General features: G+C 40.0%; 1 protein-coding gene across 4 annotated transcripts in view; it reads right to left on the minus strand.

The window, feature by feature from the left end:
- VTI1A (vesicle transport through interaction with t-SNAREs 1A) overlaps positions 1–20,415 on the minus strand; it is a 236,331-nt gene that overhangs the window by 215,021 nt on the left and 895 nt on the right. For all 4 annotated transcript variants that reach the window (XM_079976037.1, XM_079976035.1, XM_079976038.1 and 1 more), the window contains exons 2-3: positions 18,703–18,761; positions 12,415–12,525 (exon numbers count right to left, since the gene is read on the minus strand). In XM_079976037.1, the coding sequence (XP_079832163.1) occupies positions 12,415–12,525; positions 18,703–18,761 (170 nt within the window). The remainder of the gene's footprint in view (positions 1–12,414; positions 12,526–18,702; positions 18,762–20,415) is intronic.

Below are 20,415 nucleotides of genomic sequence, written 5' to 3' on the forward strand. Positions count from 1 at the left end.
GCAAAGTTCCATTTTGAACCCAAGGTCCAAAATGTTTAAAGTGGCTGAAGGCAAAGTGGCCCACAATCAGAACCAACAATAGTTAATGGCATTCAACTAAGCCAAGCTATGAAGCTATGGTTTAAGCTTCACTTAATATTCTGACTTGTTTGGAAGCCATTAATCCTACTTTCCTGGTTCAGATGTAATAGTAGGCCATAGCTGGCTGGCAATCTCCTGGCTTGTTTCCTGACTCGTGTGAAGGCAGAAGCCAAGCAGAAGCCAAGCATATGTGATGGTGTACAAGATTCATTCATATCTCAACTTACTCAGAGGAGATACAGTGGCACCTTGGTTTATGAACTTAATCCGTTCCAGAAGTCTGTTCTTAAACCAAAGCGTTCTTAAACCAAAGCATGCTTTCCCATAGTGGTGGGGGACTCAATTTACAGTCAACAGGAAGCAGAACATGTTCTTATTCCAAGGCAAAGTTCACAAACCAAAACACCTACTTCCGGGTTTGCAGGGTTCTTAATCCAAGTTGTTCATAAACTAAGCTGTTCTTAAACCAAGGTACCACTATACTACAGCCAAAGTCACAGATGTGGATACGTGTCAAACATAGCAATGAAATGAAGAATCAAACCAGCTACAAAAAATATGCATTAAAAAAGATCAGCTTGTTTTCATGCAGCTGTTAAAATTACAGACATCGTATTGTGTTAGTGGGTTCACCAACAGTAGGTCTAAATCACTGTTTACATTTAGTGTAAACAAACAGTTATTACTTGGTCAAGGAAACATGCCTAGCATTACCAGTGATTTTAATGTAGGACACAGCATGCATTTTTAAAAAGGCAACCCTTGTTTTATGCAACCCATGAGCATACTTTCCCAGGAACTGCACATTCATTGAGTCAAGCAAAAGAAGATTTCTCAGATAAGAAATAAAAAGAATTATAAGGAGGTGGGGGAAACTACATTTGGGTGGATAGAATCATTTGAGTAGAAGCACTAGAGAGATGCTCTTAAGTGCAAATCTTTCTTGTTTCTGCATTATTTTCAGCGCACATGAAAAAAGGAGTGATAACAGATGTTTTTTTAAAAAAACTTTGAAAAGTTTTTTTAAAAAACAAAAATGTAAGTTAAAACTAACATCTCTTCCAACACAGAAAGGTTAAGTTGTGGGGTTGACATTTGCATTTGTTACGATGTCAGTGCTTCCTGCCTATCAGCCTATGTACAAACAATATCTAAAGATGTCATCTACATATTTATACCAAAGGAGCTTATGAACAAGACCTGTCAGTATATTTTAGCACCTCTCCAAAACGTCAGCTTTCATCATGTATAAACACAACATGTATAATTTATTAGTTTGGTTTAATATAAAAAGTTGACAATCAGATGTCACCACAACTATTGATAAGGTAAATAAGGACTACAGGAAAATGTCAAAAAGTTATTAAAATGTTTTGCAGCTTCCTGAGTGAAATTGGATTTATTGGCTCTTATTTGTCAATAGACACATTGCAGGTTTTCTTTCCTTTATGTGGCTATATATACATGCAGCCAATACTTTAGTTAACAGAGTAAAGAATAATGGTCAATGAATAGCAAAGGCCCTTTAAAACAAAAATGGAAAGGCATGCAACATTCTTGTATAAAAACAGTTAACAAGTGAGGCATTTATTTTCACCAATATTCATCATGGGTGAGTATACATCTAAAATCCCATATTCTTCAATTCACACATCTACTATCATATCTCAATTTGACATTTCTAATTTGGCCTACGTTTGGTTTTCCTAGAGAAGACTTTGGGAGGGGATATCTGCTACAGTCAAACCTCGGTTCCTGAATGGCTCCATTTTCGAACATTTTGGCTCCTGAATGCCCAAAACCCACAAGTAAATGCTCTGATTTCTGAACGGTTTTTGGAAGTCGAACGTCCAACGCGGCTTCCACTTGAGTGCAGCCAATCAGAAGCCGCACCTCGATTGTCAAACGTTTCAGAAGCCGAAGAATGGATTACGTTTGACAACTGAGGAATTGCTGTTCCAATGACATGTACATCCCAACCTGAGATAATTTGCTATAAGGTACATTGTAATAGACAAGCAAACCTATTTTGCTGATTCCTCTCTCTCTATACTTTCAAGAGTAACGCTGAAGTCATGCACACTCAAGTAGTATTCCAGCAAAATAAGGAGTTCCAATAAATGAGCCAGGCTACAAACTACAGGATGCAGTAATAAATGATAATATGCAAAAAGAGAAGAGAATTAAATAGTTCTACAATGCCAAAGGCAGGACCAACTGGGTTTTCTTAATCTATCTGGCTAAACAGGTAAATCCTTATCAGACAGTACAGGGAAAATAGTTGGGACAAAATATCAGAGTTAACAAAGCAGGGAAGAATCTCTTCTTTAAGCTTAATGTAAGAATTAGTTAGGATGCGTGGTGCTGTGGGTTAAACCACAGAGCCTAGGACTTGCTGATCAGAAGGTCAGCGGTTTGAATCCCCGCAACGGGGTGAGCTCCCATTGCTCGGTCCCTGCTCCTGCCAACCTAGCAGTTCGAAATCACGAAGTGCAAGTAGATAAATACCGGTAGGTACCGCTCCGGCAGGAAGGTAAACGGCTTTTCCGTGCGCTGCTCTGGTTCGCCAGAAGCGGCTTAGTCATGCTGGCTACATGACACGGAAGCTGTACGCCAGCTCCCTTGGCCAATAAAGTGAGATGAGTGCCTCAACCCCAGAGTCGTCCACGACTGGACCTAATGGTCAGGGGTCCCTTTACCTTTACCTTTTAAGAATTAGTTAAAACTAGTGCTGGACAAAAATGGAAGCAAAGCATTTTGGGAACAGTTTTGGCTGTCTCCTACCCTGCAAAATACCTCTTCCCAGACTGCATCTCCAAATGTGGATGCTGACCACCAGAACTTAATTTTCAATAGGATGCAATGTAAATACATATCTGCACCCCATGTTATGCATGTACAAAATGCAACTAGAGCCTGATTGGTGGAACAGTCTAACCATACTGTTAGAGCAAAATAAAGATAAAAAAATCCTTCCAGTAGCACCTTAGAGACCAACTAAGTTTGTTATTGGTATGAGCTTTCATGTGCATGCACACTTCTTCAGATACCTACTAGAGGGCAACAAAACCACGTGCAGGGCAGAAACAGAGAATGTTAATCCAGTTATCGAGCTGGAGAGAACATCTTTCCTCTTTTCCACTACCTCTTCAAAGTGTCAGCAATAGGACAACTTCATTTGTCCTATGTGATGCCATTACACCAAACTGATTGGCTAGATTTAACACCCTAACACTATAGCATCACCCAACAAAAAGTGTATGTTCCAAGGTGGCACCAAAGCAGCACTACACTGGGCAAACAATGGCAATGTCAGCCCCCCACCCCCCTCAAAAGTTTGGCATGGGGGGGGGGAGTCAAACTTCACTCACACACAAAATAAATTACTTAAGATTCAACATAAAAATATCCCAGCTGCTGAGCTTTATGGTACAAGACCAATTGATTCATCAGCTCAAAGAGCTGACTCAGATTACACTTTAATAATAAGTACACCATGCAATTACAATAAAAAGTATAATGGGAGATTTCTTTAACAAAAGGTTTTGCAACATTTTTAGCTGTGAATATATAGCTGTTTCTTAAACAATACTGGAAGATGTATTGAAGGTGGTTGAAAACAGTTTAACTGTTCCTTTTCCAAAATAATTTGTCATAGGACACTTTATCAGCCCCCAGTACAGAAGTCCATTTCCTGCACACTTCACCTTAAAAGAAACACTATTTTTGACCATGGCAATTAGTCTTTTCATGTTCCAAACACTAAATTCTATTTTCCCCATTAATTTTTAAACCTATGTGGATCTAACTTAAAATAAACTGTACATCAAAAGAATGGAAAATAAACAGCCAGGAACACAATTTGACGAATTGGATTTATTTAGCTAAACAGGGTCCATTGGATCTCTTTAATAGGCTGACAGTTGCACTGGGCTGGTTAATAAAACATTCAACACAGTGTCTTCAGCCAATATAGAAATGCAAATCCCACCAGAAATATTTTATTCATGAAACAGTAATTTCAGTTACTACCAAAGCTAAAAAAATAAAAATAAAACACCCACAAAATCCACAAACCTAACTTTCTTTGCAAACAAACAGTGCCATCTAGTGCTGATATTAAAGGAAAGCAAGATGAATTGATCTGAAAATGCTCAATAATTATTTCCAGCATCTTTGCTTTTAAGAGTTTTCTTGTTCTATCTCCCCTTTTAATGAATTCACCTTTGAATCATGGTCACTGGAGAAAGAGGGGACAAAAAGCGAAGAAAGAGACCAGTTACCAGGAACCATAAAAGAATAAGACAGGTTTTCCTCTCTCTAGGCACCCTGTAATGACTGACGATTAACTTCCAAATACACAGACTTGCATTTCAACACTAGACAGGAAGACCACAGCTAGGTACATTTTTAGATGAGCTAGCTAGATTTTCTTTTGGCTTGGTTCTCAAAACAGCCCCAGCCTTGCAAATCTGATTAATTTCTATAGAGGCAGATCCAACAGAATTCTTTGTGGCCTCTGTTCTTTTGAGTATGTTACACAGATAAGTTCAGAAACAATATTCCATTCTGCCATGGAGCCTTTGTATCATCAACTGGGAACGTACAGAATGTAGCCAAAGAAATTTTTATCAAGCGTTCATCTGTGTCTCAAAGGGTAGTGTCAAAAAAGAGTTTTCCTGGTAGAATGCTTGCAAACCTGAAGATGGGAAAGGTGGGGGGGGGGGAGAGGAAGAGAAAGAAAGGGAATGGGTAAGCTTCCCCTCAGCATGTGGCATGAGTTGTTGGGTTGAACCACCATGCATTTTATTACAAAGATTATTTTTTTTCTGGTGAAAGACAGAAGAAAAACATCAGACTATGTCCAAATGTCACATGGAAGGAATCTGGGCAAAGGATTAGAAATGAAGGGAGGCAGGAAGGATGCAGTTTATGGTGCAAAGAAAGCAATATGAGAAGAGAGCAAAAATATGCTCACTATAGATACAAACTATGGATGCACAAACACACAAATATTGCAGAAATACAAAATGTTCATCTTTGTTTAGCCTCAGGTCTTTTGTTTTCTACTTTTTAAATGTCCAGGGACAATATATGAGTCGTGGCAGGGATGGGGAATTGACCCAGATGCCCAGATCTGTCTCTTTCCTTTACTTCACAAGCCAAGTTGGCAGTCATCAGATCTCATAATATTGTCAGCTGATTGACAATTGGGTCCCACCTATCAACATTGGTCTGCAGAGGTGGAGCAAGACAGTGAGTCACTAAGCCAGATGTGGGGGGGGTTTCACCTACTTTCTACAGAAAAAGTTAAATCCTGCTTTCTGTAGAGAACAGCTGCTTATGCAGCTGTATATGTACCTACCCCAACAGGGACGCAGGTGGCGCTGTGGGTTAAAGCCTCAGCGCACAGGGCTTGCCGATCGAAAGGTCGGCGGTTCGAATCCCTGCGGCGGGGTGCGCTCCCGCTGCTCGGTCCCAGCGCCTGCCAACCTAGCAGTTCGAAAGCACCTCTGGGTGCAAGTAGATAAATAGGGACTGCTTACCAGCGGGAAGGTAAACGGCATTTCCGTGTGCGGCTCTGGCTCTGGCTCTGGCTCTGGCCAGAGCAGCGATGTCACGCTGGCCACGTGACCCGGAAGTGTCTCCGGACAGCGCTGGCCCCTGGCCTCTTAAGTGAGATGGGCGCACAACCCCAGAGTCTGTCAAGACTGGCCCGTACGGGCAGGGGTACCTTTACCTTTACCTTATGTACCTACCCCACATATATTAGGTGTGGGGCAGGTGGGCATGGTTTTTGAACAGCAGCTTGGCTGAACAAATAGAAAGACCTGGTGGGCCAAATCTGGTTTGTGGGCTGGAAGTGCACCACTTCTGAGATATGGGTCATAGTTTGGTATCCCTAACTTACAGCCTTGGAGCATTGGATTTTTGCTCGAGTAAGGTTCTTTGTTTATTTTGTTTCCTTGTAGCTTCAAATAGACAAGCAACAATTATGAATAAATTACAATAGTAATCAATCCAGCACTAGGGCGAGAGCATCTTTAGAGACAAGAAAATGTGTTCCATGCATGTATTAAGTTTAAACAGTATCTACCGTAGTTTGTATCTCACAGATAGAAATGAAGATATTGGTTTCTTTCTGTGAGTTTCAGGTGTCATCAGAAGTCTGTTCCATTCCCTCCTATCTGTCTTTTTAAAAAACCATACAAATATTTCTACTAAAATATGAAATAAAAGTCATATTTTATTTCAATGTCCACATTTCTAAACACATTTATTTAATGCATTTTGGAATATTTTTGAGCCAAAAACTATTATAAAATTCAGACATATGTGACATCTAAAAGATAATGATGTTTCAATCTATGTATTAGTCTGGGAGTTACAAATTAGGTCAGTTCAATTAAAAATGAGAACTGAATGCAATCCTTCTTCATCCCTATCCATAGATGATAAAATTACCAAGATACAGTCCATGAAAGAACCTTATATCTTTAACCTATCCCTTCTCAGATAGCATAATAATCCAAAGAAAAAACTTCTATGCTAGTAAAGTGCCCATATAATTGCCCTATCACAACCAAGGGATTTGGAATTTTATAAAATTTCCAAACCAGTGGGAAATAGATTCCCCCCACCCTGTTTTTTCACTATTGCCTTTTGCTCCTACTCATCTATCATCTGTTAAAGCGAATGGGACTCCACACAAATGAACAAAAAAGGCAAAGGAACCAGTAGAGGAACAACATAGGAAGGGGAAGTCTATCATTTGCCACCTCTGAATTTTTAATAGCACTGAAACTCCAGATTGTGTTATTGAAACCTTCAATTTACTAAGCTGCTTATTAAATACATCTAAATAAGAGTGACTGTGGCCTAAATTAATTAGAGAGGAATGCTATTACTTAATCAACCTATCCGCCCTTCTCTTTTAACTTGCTGTTCCAACCCTTTCTCAAAATCCTTCTTGATGCAGCTCACTAGCCATGCATAGAACAAGATTCTGCAAGCAGAACCCTAAAGGCTCAGGAGGGGAAAAAATAAAGTGAGCTTAACTTGATATGTTCCCTAAGGAATCTCAATTAAGTCATCCATAGCCATGGAGGTTAATTATAAATTTAAATTGTTAAATTGTCTTTCACACTTCCTCCAACGATATCACTTCATCACTGGTAAGTTTAATAAAGATATAATTCTGTCATGTATGCAAGCCACAGAAGAAAATTTAATATGCCCTTCTCAATTGAAGAAGGAATGAGCTGGCCAGGAACTTGGGATACCACTGAGTTTCAGCCAGCTGTCTCATAATGCTTAGTTTCTCCTAAAAACTACAAATCATTATTTATTCACAGGTTGTGAGAAGTACTCTCTAGAGTGACAGTACACTTTTTATAGATAAACACAGCCCTTTTAAGTTGCAAATTGTTATACACCTGCAATAAGTTTATTATTGCTTTCCATGACACAATGGCAGACAGAGCTGCTGGCACCAAGTGCATGCTACATATAATGCACAATGTGCAAACATGTAAATGCATTATATAAATATACTATCTAATTACACGGTAAATTTGTATATTGCTAATATACTCTTAAAAGAAACAGGCAGGTTTTGTGGGAGGGATGTAAAAAAAATAATAGGGTGGCATTCAACAAATTTACTCATAGTTGCCCAATTAAATACAGTGGTACCTTGGATTAAGAACTTAATTCGTTCTGGAGGTCCGTTCTTAACCTGAAACTGTTCTTAGCCTGAAGCACCACTTTAGCTAATGGGGCCTCCCGCGGCCGCCACGCAATTTCTGTTCTCACCCTGAAGCAAAGTTCTTAACCCGTGGTACTATTTCCGGGTTAGCGGAGTCTGTAACCTGAAGCGTCTGCAACCCGAGGTACCACTGTAACGAACATGACTAAGTTAGGTACATCAATTTCTATGAGTCTACTCTGAGTAAAACTAGTTCAATGCCACCCTAGGTGTTTGGCTATTTTGAAAGACCCTTATAGCAGTAACATCATGGAGGGTGTTTCCAGCTACCCCACAACCTACTCTTGGAAGAGTTGCAAGTGGCTGCAGGAGAGGGACACTGAGCAACATGTTTCTAGGACTAAGGGGAAAATGTGAAGCTCCCTGGTTATTTTTGCTACTGGATGCTACATGTTGTTTAAGTAATCCTGTTATAGTGTTGAAATCTGGTTTTAAAAAATGTTACTATATTTGCTATTGTTTCCCTATGTTATTATGAAGTTGTTACTATGTTATTCATTTGCTGTGTAAATTATGAATTGTTTTTGTGGTTGTTTGAAATGTATCCCTGTTTTCTTTGTTGTAAGCCGCTTTGGGCATGGTTTGTTTTGTGGGATAGCAGCATGCCAAGAAAATGAATGAATGACTCTCACTTCTGGAGAACCTATGCTTTTGCAGATGCTTGCTGGACTGCAGTTTCCATCACCCTTGAATTTGCTCTGCTGGCTGCTGCTGATGGGAGTTGCAGCCCAATAAAATCTAGAGAGCCAGAGATTCCCTGTGCCTGTTGTATAATCACTCTCCCCTGGAATAGTCCTTTTCTTCTGGAGTGCTTGGAAAAAGAAAGGGGGAAATCTCTAGGCACGTGGGTGGGCCTGCATGAAAGCATAACCCCTTGGGTTCCAGCTTCACCTAGAGACTATAGAGGCAAATCAGTATGTGAAAAGAGGTATGTACACAAACACCAGCTGCTTTTTACAACAAGGCCAAATGTCTCAATATGCACTGGTGATGTCTCTCAGATGGGGGACATTTTTAGGCCTACCTGGATATACTGAGGACTGAACCTGGGACCTTCTGCATGAAAAGCTATGAACTATGTTGTGGATAAGGGACGCAGGTGGCGCTGTGGGTTAAAGCCTCAGCGCCTAGGACTTGCCAATCGAAAGGTCGGCGGTTCGAATCCCTGCGGCGGGGTGTGCTCCCGCTGCTCGGTCCCAGCGCCTGCCAACCTAGCAGTTCGAAAGCACCTCCGGGTGCAAGTAGATAAATAGGGACCGCTTACCAGCGGGAAGGTAAATGGCGTTTCCGTGTGCGGCTCTGGCTCGCCAGATGCAGCTTTGTCACGCTGGCCACGTGACCCGGAAGTGTCTCCGGACAGCGCTGGCCCCTGGCCTCTTGAGTGAGATGGGCGCACAACCCCAGAGTCTGTCAAGACTGGCCCGTACGGGCAGGGGTACCTTTACCTTTACCTTATGTTGTGGATAGGGGTGGATATATTACTCTGTTCGTGGCCCATGTCAATTTCACATGTTTTCATTCCATCCCATTTCCATATTAACCTGCAGTTAATTTGATTTGTTACCTGCCCTTCATCCTAAAGTCCCAATGCGGGTCACAACAGCTTAAAACAGAATGTTAAAAACAGTTTAAAACAAATTACAATCACAAAAATAAGATGGGTCCTAAAAATATTCACCTAAGGTATGAAAAATAAGAATAAAGAGAAGAATCTTCAGTATTCAACGAAAACTGTCTAGTGACGCTACCAGACACATTGCTCTGGGAAGGGAGTTCCACAACTTTCAAGCTGCCGCAGAGAACATCCTCTGCCAGACTGCCCACCCAATTTTCTGAGGGTGGTATAACTACCAAAAGGGTCCTCCTCTGCTGAACTGAGAGTGTGTGTAGGGAGTCTTTCATATATTTGGGGCCTAAGTTGGAAATGAACTAGCAACCAATACAGCTGTTTTAAAATGGAACCTCAGCCAGTAATCTGGCTGCTGCACTTTGCACCAATTGAAATTTCAGTTGTTTTCAAGGGCAGCTCCATGTACAGCACAGCACAGTAATCCAGTCTGTATGTTAGCACAGCAGGAGTATTAGTATTATCATTACCATCATCACCATTGCCATTTATGTTCAAAAGGAGCCATCGCTGGCAAACCAACGAGAGCTGGGGAAAGGCATTCCTAAAGTAATCTGAGCCTCCACTAACAGTGATGAATCCAGTAGCCCCAAGCTATGGACGTGTTCCTTCCAGGAGAGTGTAACCATGTCTAGAACATGCCATCTCCACACCTCCTGGACTTGAGAACTCAGGACACCTCTCTCTTTTCAGGATTCAGCTGCAATTTATTGGTCCACATCCAGCCCATCACAGCCTCTAAACAGTGCTCGAAAACCTTTACTACTACTGCTGAACCAACAGAGAGCTAGAGCTAGGTTTCATCTGCATATTGATGATACCTCGCTCCAAATCTACTGATGACAGCTCCTAGTCGCTTCATGTAGTTGTTAAATAGATGTCAAATAGCAAGGGGGAGGGCAAGACAGAACCCTGTGGAACAAAAGTGTGGAATCTGAAAAAAGAACTATGTTCCATTCCACACAATAGTCAAGAAGCACAGATCAGGTTAATTTGCATCAGAATTCACAGAAATCTATATCCCTTAATCGTACCCAGTTTTGTGCAGAGAATAATCTGCTATCTTTCTGTTAAAATATGAGACTATATCCCCTGTACCACCTGGAACCTGATGTTTTTACTAGGCAATGTCCTCAAAGGAGAAAATTGTATTGTCTATAGTTTGCATTATGGAACAAATAGTAATACAATTAAGTTATATCCAGTTCTACCCATACAATGCTTTATAATATGAAAAATACATTGGTTTTCAAATGGCAAAACGGTAATGTTTTCTCCACAGCATTATTAGAAGAGGATGCTCATTTATATACCTGCAATACTGAAATAGGAATAACTGGTTTCTCAAAAAGCAGGCAAGTTAACAAAAACTGCTATTAACTTGTTTCAGTCTGTCAATTTCCCTTTAAAACAATACAGTACACTTGGAAGACTTTCCTGCAAATAGCAAATTGCAATTCCACATTTGGCCACAAGATAGCACTAACTGCACAACACCCAACAAGATACAATTTAAAAACACACATTTGTATTTTTTGAGCCTCGGTAGATAAAAAAACCTGACCAACAATAAACTCCCTAGGGTTTTCTAAACTGCAATCAGTGAAAACAGCTCTAAAGATTTTCTATCTTGTTAGCTGCAGCTTCCTTCTTGCATTTCAGCAGACTATGTAAGTCAGGCAAAACACAAAACAAGTTTTGTTCTGTCATTTTTGTCTTGTTTTATTCAGTATGTACATGCTATCTTTTAAAAACTAGTACAATTAAGTACAGAGTATTTTCTTATGTGCTTTGTGCTTTTTATTCTGTGGGACCAATGCAACTACTAAAATAGTTATTTCATGACTGCTCAAAGGGAGCACTTATAAACTCTGTTTTACTCATCCACACAGAAGTGGCATCTTAGCCTTTTACGGGGAACTTCAGATGTTGTACCTTAAATAGTTCATTATTTTGCAACAGGAACTAATAGAGCTGCTTCTCCTACACAACTATTCTAGAATGGTGGAAACTCCAAATAATCTGTGTGACTCCCCTAATAATAACTGCGGCACGTTAACAACTTGATTTATTATTACCTGTCTCTCGGGGCAGCTCATTACCTCTTGGAATACATGGGCAGATCTCGAGAACAAGTAAGGGAGAGCCTGTAGCTTGAATTGAAGCCACATTGTGACATATGGCTGTTGTGAAGTCCAGTTTTGCTTCTGTCAATATGTTATCACTGTGTAAGAAAAGGCAAGGCAAACCAAAATACATACTAAATCACACCTCCTTTAATACCTCTTGCCTGGAGTACAGGAACAATGTATTAGCCAAAATGAAGAAAACAGATCACCACTGTAGAGCTAACTGTTGGGAGATGCAGTGCATTTTTTCTGGTGGGATGTAGGTGTACGCATACCCCTAAACATTTTGTGAATGTTTGTACTTTTGTCCATTTACTGTTTTTATTTTTCCTGATTTGAACTATAAAATGGTGATTTTCTTGAGTCAAAATGAGAGTACCCCTAAACATTTTTAAGGGGGGGGAATGCACTGGGGAGATGTATCTGTGCCTTCTGTCATTTATATAGTGGAATGAATGACAGAAGATTAAAACATGGTGAATACTGCCTAAGAAAGGCTCTCCAGAATGGCCATGATGAAGAGAGAGAGAGAGAGAGAGTATAGAAACTTCTGACACTGGCAAGGCTGGAATGTAACCTATATAAGAATCACATCTTTTGCTCAGCCTATTTTTGTATCTGTTCCTGCCCAAGCCTAGCATACAGCCTACAGAATGTTGCCCACAGCAGAATGTAGCTCTTTGGCTAAATAAAGGTCCCCCACCTCCACCTCAGCACTACAGCAGCTGAATGCTAACTGAAGATAAGGCTTGTTTGCAGTAGGTGCAACATGTTTCCGCTCACAAAACACTGTACGTGAATAAACTCACAAAATCTGCTTCAAGTTTTTCCATTTCTTGCTTGTAGCTTCTCATTCTACTGCTGTACATGCCTCGGCTCTGTGGAGGGATTTCTCGAACTTCAAGCTCCATTTGTTCCAGCTAATAATTAAAAACAAGAAGGGGAAGGGTGTATGAGAGAAAAGACAAGTTGAATTAAGCCAGGAAGAGTCGTGTGGCAGTTATGCACTACATCGTTGACAGGAGGGAAGTGGGACAGCTTTCCAATTTAGTGATAACCTGACAACAACTTTTGTCCCTGCACTGAGGGCCTTCTAGGTGGCTACTCCCAGACTTTGGAAGAGGCAAGGTGAAGACTTGTTTGTTTCAACAAGCTTATGTGGACTGGCAGCTTTTAATGAAAGGGCTGCTGCCATGCTATTTTTATAGCAATTATTGGTATGGCTTTAATAGCTTTTATATATGTATCTAGTTTTATTTCTATTGATGTTTCATAGCTTTTTAATTACCCTTTTTCAATGCTTTTAGAATTTCTCATATTTATATGTAAGCTACCTTGAGTCCCGTCAGGAAAAAAGGCAGGGTATAAATAAATATAATAATAATAATGTCACTGAACTCCTTTAGGAGAACACATGCTTGAGCTGTTACTCTCAAACAAGTGATCCTGTGAAATAGCCACTTGCACATAATTTTTCCTTTGCTTCAGAGCCCTCCATTTAACTGTTGTTCCTGAGCTTCGTATTCACACTGCTTTCTCTAAATTTCTTCTCCCTGTCCCATTCTTTTAGCAGTTTAACTACACAGCAGTTTTGCAAAAACTGCTCTCTGGCAGTTCTAAAAATACCTGTGAAAATAAAAGAAATGGGGAAAGGATGAGAAAAAATATGCGGTTAACTAAACTCCTTTACTATGTTATTTCAGGTGATACTGTTCTCAGTTATGAGTTTCAATACACAGAAAAGTTGTGGCAGTGGAAGAAGTTCGGGGAGGATGTATTTATGTGTATGCTTTACAAACAAAAGCTCCTTGATAACAGGGATGAGTAAGCTTCTTCTAGAGATTCTGGTGAGCTTTTGGGGGTGGACATAAACAGTTCCAGGTTAGGTGGCTCATGGGGGTGACTCTATATAAGGCACCTTCACACAAACGTCTTTTATACATCTTTCCCCAAAGGTGAAAAAACACAGGTTGCAGTAAGCTAGGAACAACAAAATCCTTGGAAAGATCAAAGACAGTGGAAATCGTCTCTTTCCTCTAAGGATAAGGCATCATATAAAAATATCACGTTCTTTGTTTCAGTTGAGCAATGTGCAGAGTTTACTAATTTACTGATAGCTGAACAACCTAAAAATAAGGGATTGAGGCGGAAACACTGTATGTTCCTCCTTTGTGCAGATAGTAAGATACAGAAAGTAAGATCCTGATAGTATAAGCAAGTCAAGTACTTCTACGTCAGTTTACAAAACTGTTATCTGTCTCATTTACATATTCACTGGACCCATTAACCCACATCTGGCAATTTGTGCACAGAGATGCCCTTTCCACAAATTCCTTGTAAAATGTTAGCAGATCTGGGGAAAGCACAGACAATAAAAATAAATTATTATTATTATTATTATTATTAATTAAATTTATATCCCACTCCTCCTTCCAAAGGATCTCACACTGGCAACATATACATATGCATAGCTCCTGACAATGACTAGAATCATGAATCTGTCCAAGAAGAACAAATGAATTGAAGCAATTAAAATGATTAGCTAGTTTAACTTTGAAGAAACAAATGATCAGCAACCTGATATGAGCAGAGTTAGATTGCCTAAATCCAATCCCACCATAGGACCGCTATGTAAAAACTGCATGCTTTGGGTGGCAATGTTTCAAGTTTGATTTTTACTTCAACCTGTTCAGGAGACCTTTTAATGAGTTGTATTCCTTAGCCAGTTATGTTAAAATTGATTTTTATATGCAAGCCTTGACATTAATCACCAACATGTTAAGTAATTGCTGGAAGTCAATAATTGCTTTAAGCACCTGTCTAAAAGTGTTAGCAACAAGATCGGAAAACAAAAGTATGAACAAAAAATGAAGTACATTAAATGAAGATCATCATTAGGATGGAAATGTTAAAACAGGATATTCTTTTTAATCTTAGAGAAAAGTCAGCCAATTTTGTTCGTATTATGACACAAGGAGGAAAATAATGAGCTGTTAGCTCAACTTCTACTCATTCCAACATTAAAAAAGACAGAGAACTATTTTGCAGAAAGAAGTAGACTGAGTGATTGGTTACCACAAAGAGACAGTGTCCTTTAAAAAAAAAACATGAACAGGAGCTTTTTTCTTTCTTTCTTAAAGAGCTATGGTGAAGGAGAGATTGTCCTATGGTTATTTAGTTATCAATGCCTTTTGTAATTAATAATTTACCTTTATCACTTATGTGAGGTAGGAAATTTCCTTGTCATCCTTACATGTTGATCAAAGAAGCTAAAATATAGATTAAATGATCTGTCAAAGGTCAGAGTACCTTATGTGGATTGCTTTAACCAATCCATAAAATGTGATAGATAAACATTCCCTTATACACCTCAAGAGCTGAAGGATACATCAGTTCTCCTTTAATTAGTCTTGACCTATTTTTCTACATGAAATATAGTAAATATGAGAACCAGAATCTAAGCTATAGTACAAAATCCAATTTGGACTGCTATTGGATTACTGTTCATTCATTGCTCTTAAAAATAAGTTTCCCAGTTGCAATCAGACTTTCAGCATTTCTCACAATCCTTTGAAGCTTCACCCTACATACCTCTGAAATTAAAGGTAAATCATGAAATAGGGGAAGCTCTTTAAGGAATGATAAAATGAATGCTCAGAAAACTTCAAGTAAATACACTTCTGGATGAGACTGAAAAAGTAAAGGGAGATACAGTATATCCTGAAGTACAGTTTATTATGGAGGTTTGGACAGGTCTTGTACACCATTAATGATGATGCTTTAGCTTGTTTCTCTATACAGATAAGAAACAGATATATATGACTTGTAATGGTCCAGCTTTCCAGCATAAGCATTCTACTTGGTTATGAAATTTCCTCCCCACATTGAGAGTAACCTGGTTTAGACACAATGTCCCTCTAGTAACAACTGAAGGGTTTTTTATTCATTTGTCAGGCTTTTCAACAGGTTCCGATTGTTTATTTATTCTTGTGCTATTTATTCTTGTATATATTAAACTGCCAGTCACCTTTTTTCATCTGATTAGCTCCACTGCCCTACAGGTAGACTGAAAATCCTTAGACAGATGAAAAATAGTCTTGTGCAGAAAACATGATGGAAGTTAGTGAACATTCCTTTTGGAACTATATATAAGTGGTTATAGCTTTTTCTGAAAGCCCAGGGTTAGGGTTAAATATCAGACAAAAACCTATTTATCCATGTAGGCATTTTAAATCCCGCTGGTGACGGTAATATAGTATTGTTTGATCTGCTATTTTAGTATGCTGTTTTATGGGACTATATTTTTTAGTTTGATTTTATGTGCTACCCTTCATTTCACAAGTCCAGGGTGATTCACAATAAATTTAAACTATATCTATCCATCTATAGGGACGCGGGTGGCACTGTGAGTTAAACCACACAGCCTAGGACTTGCTGATCAGAAGGTCGACGGTTTGAATCCCCGCAACGGGGTGAGCTCCCGTTGCTTGGTCCCTGCTCCTGCCAACCTAACAGTTCGAAAGCACATCAAAGTGCAAGTAGATAAATAGGTACCGCTCTGGCGGGAAGGTAAACGGTGTTTCCATGCGCTGCTCTGGTTTGCCAGAAGTGGCTTAGTCATGTTGGCCACATGACCCAGAAGCTGTACACCGGCTCCCTTGGCCAATAAAGTGAGATGAGCGCTGCAACCCCAGAGTCAGCCACGACTGGTCAGGGGTCCCTTTACCTTTACCTATTTATAGCTGTCTGTCTGTATCTAAGTGATAGCATACCAAATGGGTAAAAGTAAAAGTGGTACCAGAGATGCCTGAAACCAGGACCAATTGACATATGACAATCCCTGCATAGAAGCTATTGAAAAGAGGATCTGCATTATCTGTGGCATCTCATTCACCAGCAAGAACATGCAGCATGGGTGCTGTGCAAGAATACATGGCATTTTTGTGGTGACTCTCCACAAGATAAGCAGCCCATATATATTACACTGCCAAGTGGATGTGTAGCAACCTCCATACAGAGGCTAGTATACTTTCAAAAGTTATTAGCTAATCTGACCCAGAAGATGTTATTTATAAGAGCCCAAGTACCACACAAATCCATTCCCTGAGCATCTCCAAGGAACAGATGCTATACTCTATTGTATTCATCATTCTGCCAGTAGCCCTACAAAACTGAAGGTATGGGAAGAAAGTGAGGAGATTCATTCTCTTTCATACCCACAAACTGAACCTACCATTTCATGCATGTTTGTATAAACATGGCCACTCAGATACATACAGGCACAGATCCTACTCCTTCGGTTACTCTTAGGCTTCCTCCCTTTTGCTCACCATAGCAAGTATGCCGATGCCCTTTGACAAGTGTGACAAGCCCTTGGCTTCATTCCAATTTTTGGGCTACAGAGGTATGCAGCAAGGGAAGCACAATGGTTTGTCCACTCCACAGCCACATGCCCCATACAGAGAAGCTGTGCTAAGGTAAAGGAAGCTGCCAGCACTCACTCCGGAGTCAAAAAGCTGGGATGGGGGAGCTTCCTAGGCTGGATCTACAGAGATAATTTTAAAAAATATGAAAACCCAATGTGAATTACCATTGACTTTGGGTTGCAGCTCTACAGCACCATCTGGTGTCACATTTTTATAACACACTTATAACATTATCATTGACCCATGTAGCTGAGACCCTTGACTAGCCTCTGTGCACCCCAACCATGGGCATAGCCAGGATTTATTAGCAGGCTTTATGTTAGAGGGTGGCAGAACTGAATTATCTCCAATGCAACTGGTCAGTTAGTTAAGTATGTTTAGTTATTTACTACGCCCATGACCTCAACAATGCAGCAGGCATATATACGCACTGCTTTGCTCCCTGATTCAAGGTTGCAGCCAAACCAGTGACCACCACCTCCTAACTTTTCTAATGTAAAGCAATTAAATTAGAAAACCCAGCACCTGCTCCAGCTTCAAAGTTGGAGCTGGGATGGGGAGCAGAGAATTGTTCCGGATCTTGCATAGAGGCACAGTATGATGTCAGTGACAAGGCAATGAAGCATGTCAAGAGAAACAAACATTGTGTGACCCCTGATTACATTTAAACACAAACAGCAGGTACAAAAAAAAAAAAAAAAAAGAACAGTCATGCTTTTACATAGCTACTGAGTTTTGATGTAAAGTCAGTGACACACAGATTTCCAGTTAGATCTGTGTGCTCCAAAGTCTATGTCAGGAAGCAGATTTGACTAGGGAGAGATCTGTGAGCCAGTAGTTCATTGTCAACTGTAATACGCTCAAAACATGCACAGTTCACACAAAAAGAGCATTCACAGCCGATCACCTACCCATCATTGCTTTCTCCCTACAATTATCTCTTAACCACTCCTCATTCTAGCCAAGCTACGACGAGATCCAGACAAGTTGCTTGTTCTAACACAGCCTGCACAATGTTAAACACCTTCCCTGGGTTTTTTGGTCACCCTCTGGAGGAATTTTTAAGGTTTGTAGTCCTTTCCCACATTTGTGGGACAATCTAGGCTTACCCAAACCCCTCAAAATTAAGAACAGGATAATGGGGAAATCCTGTATCATTATGCCTATATTGTTCCTCTTCTCCCTAGATACAAAGTTCTGCTGTATAGTTAGTGCTAGTTTTCCAGTAGATGCAACCAGCCAATCATGCTGTACTGCTCACCTGTATGACTCAGTGTGTGAACTGCTGAGAAAGTAGTTGCACTGGTGCCATCAAACTCAACAAAGAGTTCGAGTTCACTCCCATCTCTCAGCATGAGATTAACTGTTTGCCAAAACTATATTCCAACACTCTTTCATTTTAGGATCTTTTCATTTTCTTGTTGCCTCTTCCAGTAAGCTTCTTGGATATTTTGCCTCCTCTCAAGTCTTCTGCAGCTACTTCTGTTGTCTTTTGTTTGCTTGCCCATACCTTGACATTTGGAACATTCCATGAGCTACTCCCCACCTCTAATAAAAGATGGACATTATCTGATAAATAGGCAATGAATATCCAAAGCAAGGACCTCTACACACCAATGTACCCTGCTCCCACTCTCATATGGCAGCACTTCTGCAGAATTGAGAACTTACCAACTCTCTTGCTTCTTCCAGCTGCTTCTCCACATTTGAAACCATTTGCTTCTTCTCATCTGAAAGCAAAGGAGGGGAGCACCAGTGAAAACAGTTCTGTTAATGTGAGCTTCTATACTCATTTCATCTTCCTCTGTCATTTGGAGAGCAACAGACTCTTGCAGCTTAACTCGTGTGAAAGGTGGGTGTCTCTTTTGGGTACATTTGTGGTACTCAAGTTTTTGTTTGTGTGTGCCTGGAGAAAGGTGTGGTGTTTATTTTCTGGGACTCTGTACTATTATTAACCATGGATTTTGAGTTAATGATCATATCTTTGGAGTATTTTGTAAGGCGAGAGTCTGGCCCTACTACACAACTGTGGGGGTTTTTTAAGCCTTTAATCCACACACCCAAATTCTTGTGCTTTCTAGATGTTTTGGATTACAACTCCAATCAGTTCCAGAATACACAGCCAATATGCAGGGCAGGTGCAATTTGTAATCAAACAAGTAGGGAGAGTGATGTTGCACTCAGGTCTTGCTTGCAGTCTTCTCATAGGCATATGGTTGGCCACTGGGAGAATGGGATTTTGGACTAGATCAGCCTTTGGGCTGATCCAGCAGGCCTGGTGGAGGTTGGGAAAGTCTACTTTAACCCAACATTGTTTATTTTCATTCAGCAGTGTTGTGGTACATTTTGAAGTACATGAGTTCACCATAGTAGTCCCAAGGAGAGTCCAAATATATTGACCCATTATTATATGCATACCAAAGAGCAGTAGTACATAGCATAATACCTAATTTGATACAACCAGCCAGACTGCAATCCTGGGCATAGCGTCCTGGGATAAACCTGGTTGAAGCAACAGAGCCTTTTTGCTTTATTTATTTTTTTCAAATTATTTTTATTAATTTTCCAAATTATTACAAATCAAATCAAACCAAATTAAATTAATTTAGTTTTTTTGCTTTATTTTTTAAAATTAATTAATTTATTATTATTATTCTTTCACACAATGTTAGCAATGCAAATGGCAATATCTCTCTGCAAGATTGTATGCCTTTCTAATTAAAATCTAATGGTTGCATTTCAGCTGGCTGAAGATCTTTTGTCAAAGCTCTGGTTAAGTCTTTGCAGTCAGAAGTCAGCACCACTAAGTTCACTGGAGCTTACTCCCAGGAGACCATGTATAGGATTCCAATTATGCTGAGCCTAATAAATTGTATGACTTTTCCCATGCTAATGTGTCACAATCAAACCTAAAAGCTGCTCTGGCAGAGGATGCCATCACATCTCTTCTGGAAAAAGTCCCAGAGCTGCAGTTCCAATGCTCCCTTATCCACTACACCACTATTCTCATCTCATTACTCACATGTCCCTCCCACATCACAACTTGTCTTCAGCTATTTGGGATTAATTCTTTGGTCTTTCACATCTATCAAGTAGCACAGGCTGACCTAAATAGGATGGCTGCTGACAGTGGCTTGTGCTGGCGCAAGAACGCTGGCCTCCACTTGGCACTAGCCACCCTATCCAGGTAGGCACTTGTTTGAATAGGCTCTGGGGCTGCAATTCTTTGCACACTTACTTGGAAGTCAGAAGGCCTTACTTCAAAACAGGTGTACATAGGGCATTATACGGTTTTCTGTAATGGTGCGTTCAACTAGCAACAACCGGACTGGCTACAGATCTGAGAAAGAACTTGATTTTAAGGACCGTACACTGACGAAAAGC

The sequence above is a fragment of the Podarcis cretensis genome (genome assembly GCF_951804945.1).
Source record: "Podarcis cretensis genome assembly, chromosome: 5".
Lineage (NCBI taxonomy): Eukaryota > Metazoa > Chordata > Lepidosauria > Squamata > Lacertidae > Podarcis > Podarcis cretensis.